The following is a 12,977-nucleotide window of genomic DNA, read 5'->3' as shown; positions in this document are numbered from 1 at the left end:
GTTTCATTTATTGCACTAAAATGTTTAATCAAATATCCACTATACACTATAATAATATAACACTATAATATACATACACATCCACTAATTGAATTAAATCCCCAATGCAAAAACACTGACGATGCAGTACATGGACTTGTTCTCCCATCTGACCGCACAGCTTCCTGTTGGGATTAATTAACAGGACATGGAATTAATATTAGGTTTTACACTGGACATAAAATAAAACATCTCTGGGGTTAAAATGTCACATTGCTGGGATTTGAACATTTGAAATATGTTGGATTATGGAAGAAGACCTGGTACTGACAAAAGAGACCACAAAGATCAGGGAATGCTGATACAACAAACTGTTCCCAAATGTGAAAAAATGTTTACTTGGAAAGTTTTTGTATTTGTTGATGTGTGGATATCTATGAAAAATTGAACTGTGAGTGGTCGAACGCTTACAGCATCGATCAGGCTGTTTAAACGCTGCTTTAATGATAAACGGATTGTTTATTTTACCATCAGTAGAATTGTCCCAAAAGCATGAGCTGGCTGTCTGCAGACCCGCACCGTTTTTCTGCATGACGACACAGGTAACTGAGAACACACAAACAAGCAGAGGAATTGATATAACTGGCAAAGCAGAAGACGCATTCTTGGTCAGTTTATATTGCAACACGTACCAATATATTTGAAGGGCTTTCCCAGCTTGGCGAGCTGGCAGAGGGAGAGCTCCACGATTCCCGTGGACCACTGGTTCACCCTGCTGTGCTGATAGACGCTGGCTCCAATCGACGTCTCCACGGACTACAACAACGACCCGTCGGCAGAAAACATCGTGGTATGAATAATAAATCATAAAAATCCGTAATAATGATAACAATAGTTATTACTATGATTTATATTATCTTATTTTCACTCCAAATGTCCGTTCATTAAAAGATGGGGCACACGAGCGCAACCGTGTCCATAGCAACCGCTAAACATTACACTGTTAGCTAGCAGCAGCCGTTTAAAACTAAATTCTGATTTTAAGGAAACACAATGTACCAGCATTTTTTTTTTACATTCCATACCTCTTTTATTATTTTGGTCACTTCTTCGACGTCGAAAGCAGTCTGTTAAGTAAGAAGCAGAAGAAGAGTGTTTGTGAAATAGCACAAGGTACCCCAAACCGGAAAGCCGTCTGTCAGGCACAGGAAAAGCGAAAAAATCTTAGCGGAAAACTCCCAACACTCAAAAAGTCGTAGTGATTACAGACTACATCTACATAAATAAATGATGCAAACACAGTGTTTGCTTTATGCACACCTACATCATCTTCTGCCTCGTAGTCATCCATGGCAGTTGCTGTCTGGGTTCCCCGAGAACACAACTTCCGGTATAATACCCAAAGTCTGCGTCTTTATAAAATCAAGGACTTCAGCAGGGATTTTTGCGACACCTATAGGTCATTTGTGGTACTGCAATTGCCATATTTATTTCCCCCCCCACACACACAAAAAATACACAAAAAATACATATCAACAGTAATACATCCTTTTGTAGCGAATGGAAAATGTCTGTTAATTATTCCAATGGGTAAGATAAAATATATAAAAAAACATGAATATGTGAACTATTGAAGTTGGAATTGGAGCTGCCAGGTGGGAGGTCTAGAGGAAGACCAAAAACAAGATTTATGGACATATTGAGAGATGATATGATTGTAGTTGGTATGAGAGAAGACGATACAGAGAATAGGGTTAGATGGAGTAGGTTGATTCCCTGTGGCGACCCCTGAAGGGAAAAGCCTCAAGAAGAAGATGTGAACTATTGAACTATGTACACTAATAGTACATTTCTACATGGCACTAAGCTCAGTTTATGAAACACAATTTCATACAATATATATTAAATTCTTTTGCCTGACCACTCCTGTTATATATCTATGGCGAAAACTTTCCCATGCCTACCAGTTTTTATTGAAATGAAATGAAATAATACTCTCAGATTTATCAATGATGGTAAAGTACCTGAAGACTAGTTTATTAAGGGGCCATGCATCCACCTTTGTGACATCATTGCCGTGTTCATAGCTGTCGTGATGTTAGTTTCCTCTTCCACACAACACTGGGTGATTTCTTGGTTTGTGATCAAGATGTGATACATTGCTCTTTATGTGATCCATCTCTGCTCACATTTGCTTGGCAAAGTCAAGCCTGTTTCACAAAACTAGTGTGGATAGCAGCACTCTGGTGAGCTTTGCAGCTTTCAAATTTGGTTGTTAATCAGTCCTGCAGGGTTTTGCACCTCAGGAGTCAAGAGACTTTTTATTGACAAGTCTCCAAAGAGTGCTTGTTCCTTTAAATAAAGGTGGATGTTACCTGTCTGAAATGTATGATGAAAGGCTACAACTACTCAGAATGCCCATGTAGAAAAAGATTAATGTGAGGCACAACAACTACGGAAAATCCAAAACAGCATTGGCTTTACATTTCTTTCATCTGCTTAGAAATATTCAGCGGTTTACAATCATTAAATTATAGCCCCCATTAAAAGAAGAAACTACTTTGAGAACATGTTTTAGCTTTTTATTTGGCTCATGTATTGTTAAAGCTAAAACATTAAGCAGGGTTCTAATCTGAAATATAACTACTGCATGTGTAAAATAAGGCGGAAACAACGATTCAGCCAAAACACATACAACGCTATCATCTTTTTACAAGTGGATATTTTTTTAATTTGTCCTTACATGCTTTCACTGGAAAACAGATTATTTGATGACAGCTTTGCAGATAACTTACAAATTGTAGCCATTTTAGAGCAGAAAAAAGTAGCATAAAGGCCTAAACAAACAAAAAAATCTTGAGTTTTGTGCACACTCTCCTCCCATTTGTCAAACTCATACAGTTCCTTGATTTTAAATCATTCCCCCTCCAATGTTGGCTGATGATGTATGCGGGTGTTGGCAAACAAAATTGAATTTTGGGACATCAAAAGAGAGAAAATCAATCTGTCTTCCAACACTTTTAAATACATGTTTTTTTTCCTCGATCTGAACAACGTTGCTTCTTGCATAGAATTAGTAACAATGGGAATCAGTCAGAGCCCTCAAAAGAGCGAGTCCATATATAATACACGCTGTTATTTCTGTGTGATGGTGAATGAGTTCTGGTCCATTAGCTCTCCGACCCTCTCCTGCAGGGTGTGAACCACCTCTGCAAGGATGAAAAGGTGTGTGTCATCAAGGTCCTTAAGGATGAACTTCTTTCCCAAGGCCATAGTTTCATCCAAGTAGAGGAGGAACTGCTTCATGGCTGGATCACTAGTTTAGTGAGAAGAGAGGGAGAGGAGTGACGGACAAAGTGATTATAATTGAAGTTAAGAAGAAAGTATCGACACTTCTCTTTCGACTGCGGATTGAAAGACTTACTCACCATTCAACAAGAACGCCTTTGTGTACGTTGACCATGATAATAACAAAAAGCGGTGTGATTTCCTCAACTGTAACAAGAGCAGCAAAAACTAAGGGAAATACGGCCACAGAAATTGAAGGAACGTTAAACGAAGCGTGTGACTTTCTAAGCTAATGTTGTTTCGCTAACTTATGGCGGTGGAAGCTAGATGATACCAAATACATTCCTGTCAAGTAAATATGACTTCGATATTCGCAATTTAAGACACACGACAAGAAATGCAATTGGTTAATATCCCAACATGAAGACATAAAAGTAAAGGACTTTAGATAAACGAAAAGCGAATCACCTACTCCGACAAATGCTATTTGTTGCTAATTCTTAGCGACATGACAGCGGTACTGGAGTACGGCAAGAGCGAAGGGACAACACAACAATCACTACTAACGACGTTTTTGCGGTCTTTACGGTGGTTGCAGCTGCATTATTCTGTCAATTCTGCTCGGCAACATCAAACCGTCTTTGCTGCATTTTAAAAATGCGAGTTATCTATTGCTGCTGGTGCCTTTACATTTTTTTCCACTTTTGCCTTAGATCATTTCCACTGAACAGCTATTTTTTGGCAACCCTAAAGGTAAAGGTATAGATCATAAAGGTCCCTGAGAGAGTAAATTACCTATAAAGTATCCACGCGTCAAGTAGAGTAAACATATTTAACAAAAGTGTGAGGTTAACAATAATCCAGATGAGATGTGATTTAAATGGTGGGATTTACAGCAAAAAACGCAGACAAATCAAATTAGGCCCCTTGAGGTTTTATTTCCTGCTTCCGATGAAATAATGGATAGTGAACGCGTGACTGAAATGTAATTGAATGATCCTAAACAAAGAGTTTTACTATGTCTAACATTGGTCAATTACAGGTAAGGCTTAGGAGAGATTATTTTGGCACAAGTTTTCAAATATTTTAGATTGAGAATGGTAAACCCAAATGAGGGCAACTTTAAAATAGTAGAGTAAAAGAATTATGTGCCATGTGAGCTTGGTGGATTTTGAGAGCAATATATATATATATGTGTGTGTGTGTGTGTGTCAGAGTATACTTTCTTCAGGGGTAATAATGATTACCAAATCATTTCAAATAACTTAAAATTTGCCAGTGACAAACTGGTAACTCTTTCTTGATATTAAATATTAAAAAGTCTAATTAAAATTTGATTTTATCTTCACTTAAATGTGCAATATTCAGCAGCCATTGTGTTTCCGGTGGAAAACAGTTCTGATTCTGTCCTTCAGGTGACAGATTGAAGTCAGTGGTTGATGAAGCGCTGGAGAGCTTCCTGGATGAATTGGAGACTGCGTTTGTACAGGAAAGAGTCCTTCCTCTCTGGCTTGCAGATGCTGAGGTGATCTACTTCCACTTCAATCAACTCCCCGATACCAAGATCTGCCATGACAACAGACCCTTGATGAGGTAAGTAACAACTGGATGGCAGACATGCAGCTCCCTTACGTAATACTAAGGCACGCATGTATTCAATATTTACATACCTGCTGACTGTGTTGGTACCACCAGTATATTGATCATGGGGCCGATGTTTGTTGGCAGAGTCTCTGCGAAGCTCAGCACCTTCATTTCCTTTTCTTTGGCCATGTTCAAGAACTTTTCATTTAGGTTGCGCAGAGCTGGTGAGTCTTAACACACATATAGTGGCATTAGGTGTCTAAACATAACATATATATTCAATAGCAGCCTAATTTCTGGACCTCATGGTTAAATTTGATCACTGACCTTTACAGAGTTCTCTGACCTCTATAGAGGGGAAGAGGAGATATCGGACATTGACTGAGTATTCAGCCATGAAGGTGCCGCTGTGAGGCACACTGTAAAACAAAATGCCCTGGGTGTTTTTTAACAACCCTTCCATGTCTGGGTCTTCAGCAGCATCGAGCAGCATTTTTTTCACTAGTAAGCCTGAAAAATACATTTAAATTCTATAAGAGGAAACAGTCTCAGTGACTTATCTCTTCATCTTCTGTTACACATATTACATTTATAATAATTTCCTGTTGAATTATTCATCATTTTTTCATTTTGGCTTTTCCCTTCAGGGGTTGCCACAGCGAATAAACCTTAACCCAACCCCCCCACATGTAATCTCTTGATGTTTCGTAACATCTTTATGTCCAAAACAGTCAAGTATACCTCCCATACTGTGAGCTACCCAGACCACAGGCCTCTCTCCAACTCCTGCCACCTTTAACTTCTTCAGCAGCTCTTGACTTCTGCAAGCCAAAGATTTCCTATGAAAAAATACACAAAATGAATGACTTAATTATTTCTAACAACTGAAATATTGATTAGAATAACTGTAATTCAGAAGATAATAATATCAGAACTCAGGGAAAATAAAAGATTTCAAACAGAGTGCTTTGATACCGCCCCCTGAATGAACTCATTCATTAGTACTGTGGGAGTAAAGACAGAATACGGATCTTGTATTTGCCACAGCAGTTAGACACATAAATAAGTAACTGCCGTAATTTAATATGACAATGCCTCAAGCATTTTCCTCTAACTGAATGAATAGCGCTTTATTAACCTTCGTTGATATTTGTACAAAATAATATGAACACTGCGAAGAGGATCCAAGCACATTAAAAAAGAGATTACCCGGTGCTTAAATGCCACACACTATGTGTCACAATGTAAATCACACCAATCGGTCAGCAAATTTTGACTAAATCTAGGTAACACTTCACTTAATTCTGAAATAGCATGTCATGATATAGACTACCCCATAAGGTTTAGTGACTAAAGTTTCTTGAGCTCTTCGGTCTCTTCCCAAGGACCAACACTTGCACTGGTACCGCAGAGGAAACGGACCATACTGCTGGGCCCGTTGTATGTATGAATGCCCAGAGTCAGGTCTGAGTAGGCAGCTGTCAGACACTACAGCTGTTATAGTACAATGACCATAAATTAAGTATGCACTTAAGGAATTACATTGTTTATTTATGTCTGAGACAAGTCTGTCAGAAGACTATGCTGTGATTCTCTTATGATACTTTTAATGATTAGAACTTTATAGAACTTTGCCCATCACTTAGAATGAAGAGACCAAACAGATTCCTCACCTCTGATTCTCGACAGGACATTTGGCCATCCAGTCACTAAGGTGGCTGTCATATTCTACAGATAATACTCTCAAATTTGGACAATCAGCAGCCAACCATGCCTGTCAATTGGCACAAAAGACAGATGAACACTGGAAAATCATGGGAGCGTACTAGTTCTCCTCTACAGGCACACAAATGTTAACCCATTTATTTTGATATCAGGACAGATACAAATTGAACTATTAGTGGTCCACAGCATCATGTGGGTTTATGCCTCACCTTTGGCCAGCACTCAGTATAATCATCCTTGTCTTTTTCTTCTTCCAAAATATCTCTGTCTTTCTGCCGCCATGTTTTAAATGCTGCCCCTAAAATCCCATGGATGAACAGCACGTCTGCTTTGATTTTCTGTCTGGAATTTACCACACAGTTAGGGAAATATTGATTTCAATGTAAAATAAGATGAAACCATACATTATTTAAGAACACAATCAACTGTTTTCCTACTTGCCACGTGTTTGTGGGTGGAGGATATATACGCCATCTTGATATTTCTCTTTTACTGCTTCCCTGTCCAGATTAGCAAGAGCGCGAGCTGCATGAGACGCCTGCATAACATGAGGAGACTGCATCATCTCAGCCAGAACAGACACCCACCCTGATGGCATGAGGTAAAGGGGAAAATAGGTTAGTTTTCTGATCAAATATTTGAGACAAAAAGTATTCATCAGAAAATATACATCAGAATAGTTTTTAAATAATTTTAGTACTTTAAGGTTAAATAGTTTTTTCCCATAAAGTGGTATAAGTTTGACTGCTCTCAGCTTGGGCTGACAATTCACTCACTGCACCTGCACACAAGTGTAATCGTAAATGGTTTTCGTTTTTTTCTGATTCATTTGTGAAGGGAGCTTAACCCTGCTGTCTAAAGACTAAAATAATGCTAGTTATATCATAAGAACACAAAAAGCAGTCAGCTCTATTTCCCGAGGAACACAATAAAATTACAGTCAAGGCATTTACGTTCAACCAACAACAACAGGTATAACAGGTATAGACCTCAATCTACCAAATCAATCACAATAGTAGCAGTACAGGCAGATGTCAAATGAGATGATTGTGTCTCATTGTTTCTACTGTTGTTCACAACTTATTACTAAACTTACAAGAAAAAAAAAACAAAAAAGCTCAAATTACTAGAATATATACAGAAGATGAAATCAGGGATTTTGACTGAACCTATGCTTTGATATGCTCATGCAATCCATGAGGAATGACCAAAAACTGAGCTTAGAAAAATGCAAGTAGTTCAGAATCCAATGCCCAATATGGAAGCTGGTTGGATCCAAATGGTAAGATGTCTGAAATTTTAACCATCAGGCAGATATTATTCAAGCTGATGGAAGCAAATATACAGATTACATTTAGATCTTGATACGCCTTTGCAGAAAGTTGTGCTTACGTATTAGTAGTGACCACACAGCCTAATCTCATTGATTACACACTTACCAGACTGCATTATGGCTTGATGAACACCATCATTTAGTGCCAAGTTTCCTATAATACGAACAATGTTCCTCTGGATTTTCTGGGAGTCTCGACGGAGCTGATAAACCCGCTGGAGAAGCTGCAACCCCCCACTTTCAACAATGTGGTCACAGTGGCTAGGGACCTGAGAAAAACGTGTGATTAGGTTAAAAAAGATTGACATAGCAATTAAAGGGAACAGTGTGTGATTCACACACTGGAAAGAAGACAGGGCTCTTTAACCACATCAAGTTTTCATTTATCTCTCAAGAGAAAGTACAGGCATGTATGTAAATCACTATTTAGCAAGTTCGATTCTTCTATAGAACTCACAAGTCAGAGAAAAAAAAAACATTCTAATAGGAGGAAGTCCTTTTTTTGGTCTATGTTACAGAGAAGTATCACAATTTCCTAAATCCTCATAGAAACTGCAATGTTTCTCTTTTGGATTAATTGTTACTGTGCGACTTCAGGCAGTGCCTATGCTGCTGGCTCTGAAAATGTATAGATGGAAAAGAACCTGTTCGTGTTACATTTATCATCCACTGGGTGACAAGTAGGGTGGTTGTCTCTCATTGAACATGCTAAATTTGTTTCTAAAGATAAGAAAAGTATTTGATCATAAGAAGGGGATTTGCTAAGATTTATAGGATTGTAGTTCTTGCTTTCCATACTACTTTAATGCATACATTCTTATATATTTGTCTTTTTATGTTTGCATTCATACATACATTTATTTTTTTCCTTGAATAAAGATAATGACTTAGCTACCAGGGGAGTAGCTTAATTTATACTTAAAATACTGGATATGTTTTTTAGAGAAAATATATTGGAAAATTCACTTCCTAAAACAGAGCTGAAAATGAAAGTGGATGCTAACTGTTGGGCCTTACTTCCCTCTCCATGGGGGTTTATCCAGGTCACTAAAGTGATTCTAGAAGGCTAGAAAACATTAGGTCATGTATTTAAAAACAAAATGCATCCTTCTTATATGAAGGCTGTGAAATTCTATCGGTGATATGTTAAATGCTCAAAGTGTGATAAGAAAAGCCTCTTCCAGCAAATACAGGAATATACCTCACTGACTAAATGAAAATATAGATACTTTATTTTCAAAAGATGGTATAAAAGATTTATTATACCCTAAATCAGACCACAAGAGTTTGACTCAGACAATCACATTTTAGACAGTGATTGTTATTTTACCTTGGAGTGCTGCACCAGTGCCTGTAAACAGAAGGATTCCACTTTCTCAGAGGGTACAGAGGTAAGGCTTTGTGCGTAGGGCAGCCCGTTGCCACCAAAGCACCAAAGGCCACCCTGTGATCAGCAAGACAAAAAGGGATTAAAATACATGACTTCAGTCTACAGTTGGGTGACTCTGGGTATATGTGCCAGTTTACCCTTTGTGCTGCCAGTGATTGAGTGCTTTCTCTGAGGGCAAGTGAAGTAAAATACTGTACACACTGATCCACCTCAGACTGAGGCAGAGATGCGAGCAGCTGCCTCAGTCCGTCCTCTGCTGAAAAACCCTGTGAAGTTTTTGATTCAGCTCATTATTGTACAATTAAAAAGTGTGACATAAAAACTGAGGAAGGATTACAATGCCATTCTGTTATAGAGCTACTCATGCATTGGCCTTTTCCAAAAAGGCTTATCACAAACCTCACTTCTTCAGAATGTTTTTGAGGCAATACATGAAAAAAGGAAGTTCATTTTGAATGACTTTCAGCTGATGTGATTTCATAATACATACATCCTCAAGATCCGGCAGTAGGGGTGGGGGCAGGAAGAATCGCAGGTCTACTTGGGGTGTCCTGGCAAGACCCACTGCTGTTCTCTGGTCTATAACCTGGGCAGCTGTCTGGTACTGGTAATCTAAATTATTGACAAAAAGAGTGATTTAAAGACAATTAACACTAAATGTTCAAAAAGCAAATATCTTGATGGATTTTTTTTTTTTTTTTGTGTGTGCTTCATTTGTTTCTTTTTTTACCATGCCAGTGGTGATTATCAGCAAGTTCTTGTATTGCTTGATGTCTTATGGCCATACTAGCTGACTGTGTCCTCTTCAGTAGGACCCATAGTGCTACCTCATGAGGGTCTGCATCGACATGGCTGAAATGTTCTTTGGACATACAGAAAATATACCTTGTCTCATTAATGAAGAAATGAGGTTTGCTGCAAACTGTGAACTTCCTTTGTACACTATGTAAATTGACCTAGTGCGAACATCTACAGAACCACTATCACATTACATCTAAGAATTTACAAACCTTCTAGTTGAACACTTTGTGTCATCAACTTGGCCGCTATTTTTTTTTAAAAAGATAAAGTGCAATATACTTAGTGTATTGATGTTACATACTTCAATTTTCCAGTCTTGTATGCAACCATTAGAATCAAGTTCATTTATATGGCTTCATAATAAAAAGAATGCATGAAACATGTGTTAAAGCAGGTTACGTGGCATTAAAATCTGCTTTTCTGTCCAGCATCAAGGGAAGTAGTATGGTTTCACACATACTTTAAGAAGAGATTTCCTGGTCAATAGATAAACGTTAATTCAGATTTCTTACCATCTAATGATTGCAGCAAAAGCTTAGAGGAGATTTCTAAAAAACGCCTTGCTGCCTTATGTAGTTCCCTTCTGGCTTTGTGAGTGAGTTCTGGAAAATATGCACAGCATAAAAAATAACTACTGTGATCAACGACAAGAAAAAAAAATCAGCATGACATTATTAAAGAAAATAAAAACAGAAAATTTACGAGCAACAGCTAGTTTGCAATTGCAGAGCAGTTTCACTCAACGGTGATCACTCAACAGACAACCCCCCATTTTGGAGGCAGGAAAAACAGAGGAGACAGGAAAAAAGGACAGGATACAACGGATATTACTGAGCACCTGGACAGGGCCAACTATATATCTCACATATAAACAGATGTTATTACTCTGACCTTAACTGTGGCGTAAAATTGACAAAATTGACAAACCAAAATTAATGGTTTAAATTGATCTTTCTTTTTCAAGGTGGTCTCAAGGACTAACATATAGAATCTTGATGAATCTATTTGGGTACTGGTAAATGGAATATTAAAAAAATACCATTATAATTTCCTTGTATTATTCAATACCTTAAATTCTAAATATCTAAAGAGATGGTCTCAGATCCACAGCAGTCAGCATGCTAACTAATATGCTGGGTGACATCAATGAACCTTGTTACTTGAAAGTCAATAAAAGCTGGAAAGCCTTGATTATTTGACCAGTTACTGTCAGGATGAAACAAAAAAAACTGAAAGAACCTTTAGCCTGTAGAAGTGTGAAGGCTGATGGAGCCTCCTTTTCATGGTACATCAATACATATTGTCACTGGTAGTCAGGGACTGTTAATAGAATGTTATAAACAGTAAATAATGGCTAACTGTTGATGACATTAATATATAAATGAACAATGTCACTGTTGTCAACTGTTGTTAATGGGAAACACTCTCTCAGTTCATTTAAACTGGGGGTAAGAAGGCATCTGTTGTTTCCTGACTGGTGAGACAAAGGCTGCAACTGGTGGTCCACTTTGCAGGAACATTACTGTGCCATATTGTTTCTATTTTATAGGCCACCATAAGTTCTGCACAAGAAAGAAAATCATCTGATCCCTCAAATAATGTTCCGTTTTCCCTATAAGAACTATGTGAATAACTTACCTGCAGTAAGGGTTTCCTTTTCATCTGGGGGGCTGGGCCTTAGATAAACATAAGACTTGTACTTTTCCCGAAGAATTGCACTGGTGTCGATGGTCACAGCTTTGTCTAAGGTCTTCACCTCATATGTAATAAAGAGACAGCCCCTGCAAACGCATAATTATTTAGCAGAAATCGGTTGCAGTTATGAAACAGGCTGAATGGTACCCGCATGTGATGGAAGTTACTTACCCCAAGACAATTGCACTTGTTACTTTAGCAACTCTCCCTGGGTTTCAACAGGACAAACATCATTAAATTTTAGTCAGGTTTAGAGACGCAGTATGTCAGGAGTAAGGAAAAAATAACTCACTAAGAGTTTTCCAGTGCAACACCCGTCTCACGCCGTAAGGCCCAGCTGTGCTAAGTCTCTGACACCGCATCAAACGGAGAGCCGCCACAGACATCCTCCGCGGTTCCCGGTGTTACCGTAGCCGGTCGACGGGACAAACCTGCTGTCACTGGCCCAAAAGACATGTAGGGTTTGAGCAATTGATCAGTGATATAGCTGATCCTAACCTGAGCGCCCGTACTTCTGGCAAGCCAGCGTGAGGTGCACAGGGGTCTAACTTGTGTAACCCAGCAGAATCAACGAGTTACCTTCATCAACTAGTTTCAGGCTTGGCTAGGTAGCGAAGTTAGATGCATCAACTGAGACAACTAATGGCAACGATCTTGCCTGTCACACAGGTTTCTGTGCAAAAAACAGATGAAAATGTGACGCGTCACTTACACTTTAACGTGATATTCAGTCCCAACGCGCGTAGTGAGATTAATGATTCATGTAGCTAGCAACGCTCCAGCAGTCTTCCACCGGCAAGTAACGTCATTCCTCTAAACCCTTTCGCTATATAACATTCCAGAATATTCTTGACAGTTTAAAAAGGATCTACCCTCACGGTTGAGCGGTAATTTTAAGTTATTTACCGACTGTTCCGTGTTAAAAGCGAGTAGTTTCCATAGGCGCAGCGCCTGGACCACAAAAACATCATTTCCCCCCGTCCCACGGTTATGACGTCATCACCCTGCGCGCTAAAAATACGTAAACCGCAACCGCTTGATATGCGGTTCCGTCCAAATGCCCATATAAAGCGTTCGTGCCATTCTCCATGAGGCTCATCACGTATAGTTCAATACCTTTAGATATCAGTCAGATAGAAGCAAATGGACAAACAAATGATCATGCATCAGCATTATTTATGG

The 12,977-nt window shown here is 38.7% G+C and overlaps 3 protein-coding genes across 4 annotated transcripts; all 3 read right to left on the bottom strand.

The window, feature by feature from the left end:
• Positions 1 to 15: 15 nt before the first annotated feature.
• On the bottom strand, positions 16 to 1,384 carry dynlt1b (dynein light chain Tctex-type 1b). The gene is made up of 5 exons (XM_086167127.1): positions 1,304 to 1,384; positions 1,065 to 1,106; positions 672 to 795; positions 508 to 585; positions 16 to 164 (listed from the first exon to the last, which is right to left on the bottom strand). The coding sequence occupies exons 1-5, from the start codon at positions 1,328 to 1,330 to the stop codon at positions 94 to 96; spliced, it is 342 nt and encodes a 113-aa protein (XP_086023253.1). The 5' UTR covers positions 1,331 to 1,384; the 3' UTR covers positions 16 to 93.
• Positions 1,385 to 2,536: 1,152 nt separating this feature from the next.
• On the bottom strand, positions 2,537 to 3,792 carry gtf2h5 (general transcription factor IIH, polypeptide 5). 2 transcript variants are annotated; one of them, XM_086167120.1, is made up of 3 exons: positions 3,740 to 3,792; positions 3,408 to 3,474; positions 2,537 to 3,295 (listed from the first exon to the last, which is right to left on the bottom strand). In XM_086167120.1, the coding sequence occupies exons 2-3, from the start codon at positions 3,440 to 3,442 to the stop codon at positions 3,115 to 3,117; spliced, it is 216 nt and encodes a 71-aa protein (XP_086023246.1). In that variant the 5' UTR covers positions 3,443 to 3,474; positions 3,740 to 3,792; the 3' UTR covers positions 2,537 to 3,114. The 2 variants fall into 2 exon arrangements, with proteins under 2 accessions (XP_086023246.1, XP_086023245.1); XM_086167119.1 differs by having other exon boundaries at positions 3,408 to 3,786.
• A 193-nt stretch (positions 3,793 to 3,985) lies between these two features.
• On the bottom strand, positions 3,986 to 12,769 carry serac1 (serine active site containing 1). The gene is made up of 17 exons (XM_086167118.1): positions 12,508 to 12,769; positions 12,088 to 12,235; positions 11,967 to 12,003; positions 11,739 to 11,881; positions 10,613 to 10,702; positions 10,030 to 10,161; positions 9,790 to 9,911; positions 9,437 to 9,565; positions 9,240 to 9,353; positions 8,016 to 8,178; positions 7,014 to 7,164; positions 6,786 to 6,918; positions 6,525 to 6,625; positions 5,593 to 5,690; positions 5,179 to 5,361; positions 4,938 to 5,081; positions 3,986 to 4,833 (listed from the first exon to the last, which is right to left on the bottom strand). Exons 2-17 carry the CDS (start codon positions 12,179 to 12,181, stop codon positions 4,697 to 4,699), a joined length of 1,971 nt encoding a protein of 656 aa, XP_086023244.1. The 5' UTR covers positions 12,182 to 12,235; positions 12,508 to 12,769; the 3' UTR covers positions 3,986 to 4,696.
• Between the last annotated feature and the right edge of the window lie 208 nt (positions 12,770 to 12,977).

The sequence above is a fragment of the Fistularia commersonii genome, chromosome 20, assembly GCF_037954325.1.
Source record: "Fistularia commersonii isolate RoL2024-O1a breed Wild chromosome 20, RoL_Fcom_v1.0, whole genome shotgun sequence".
Taxonomy (NCBI): domain Eukaryota; kingdom Metazoa; phylum Chordata; class Actinopteri; order Syngnathiformes; family Fistulariidae; genus Fistularia; species Fistularia commersonii.
This window is presented reverse-complemented; position numbering and strand designations above follow the sequence as displayed.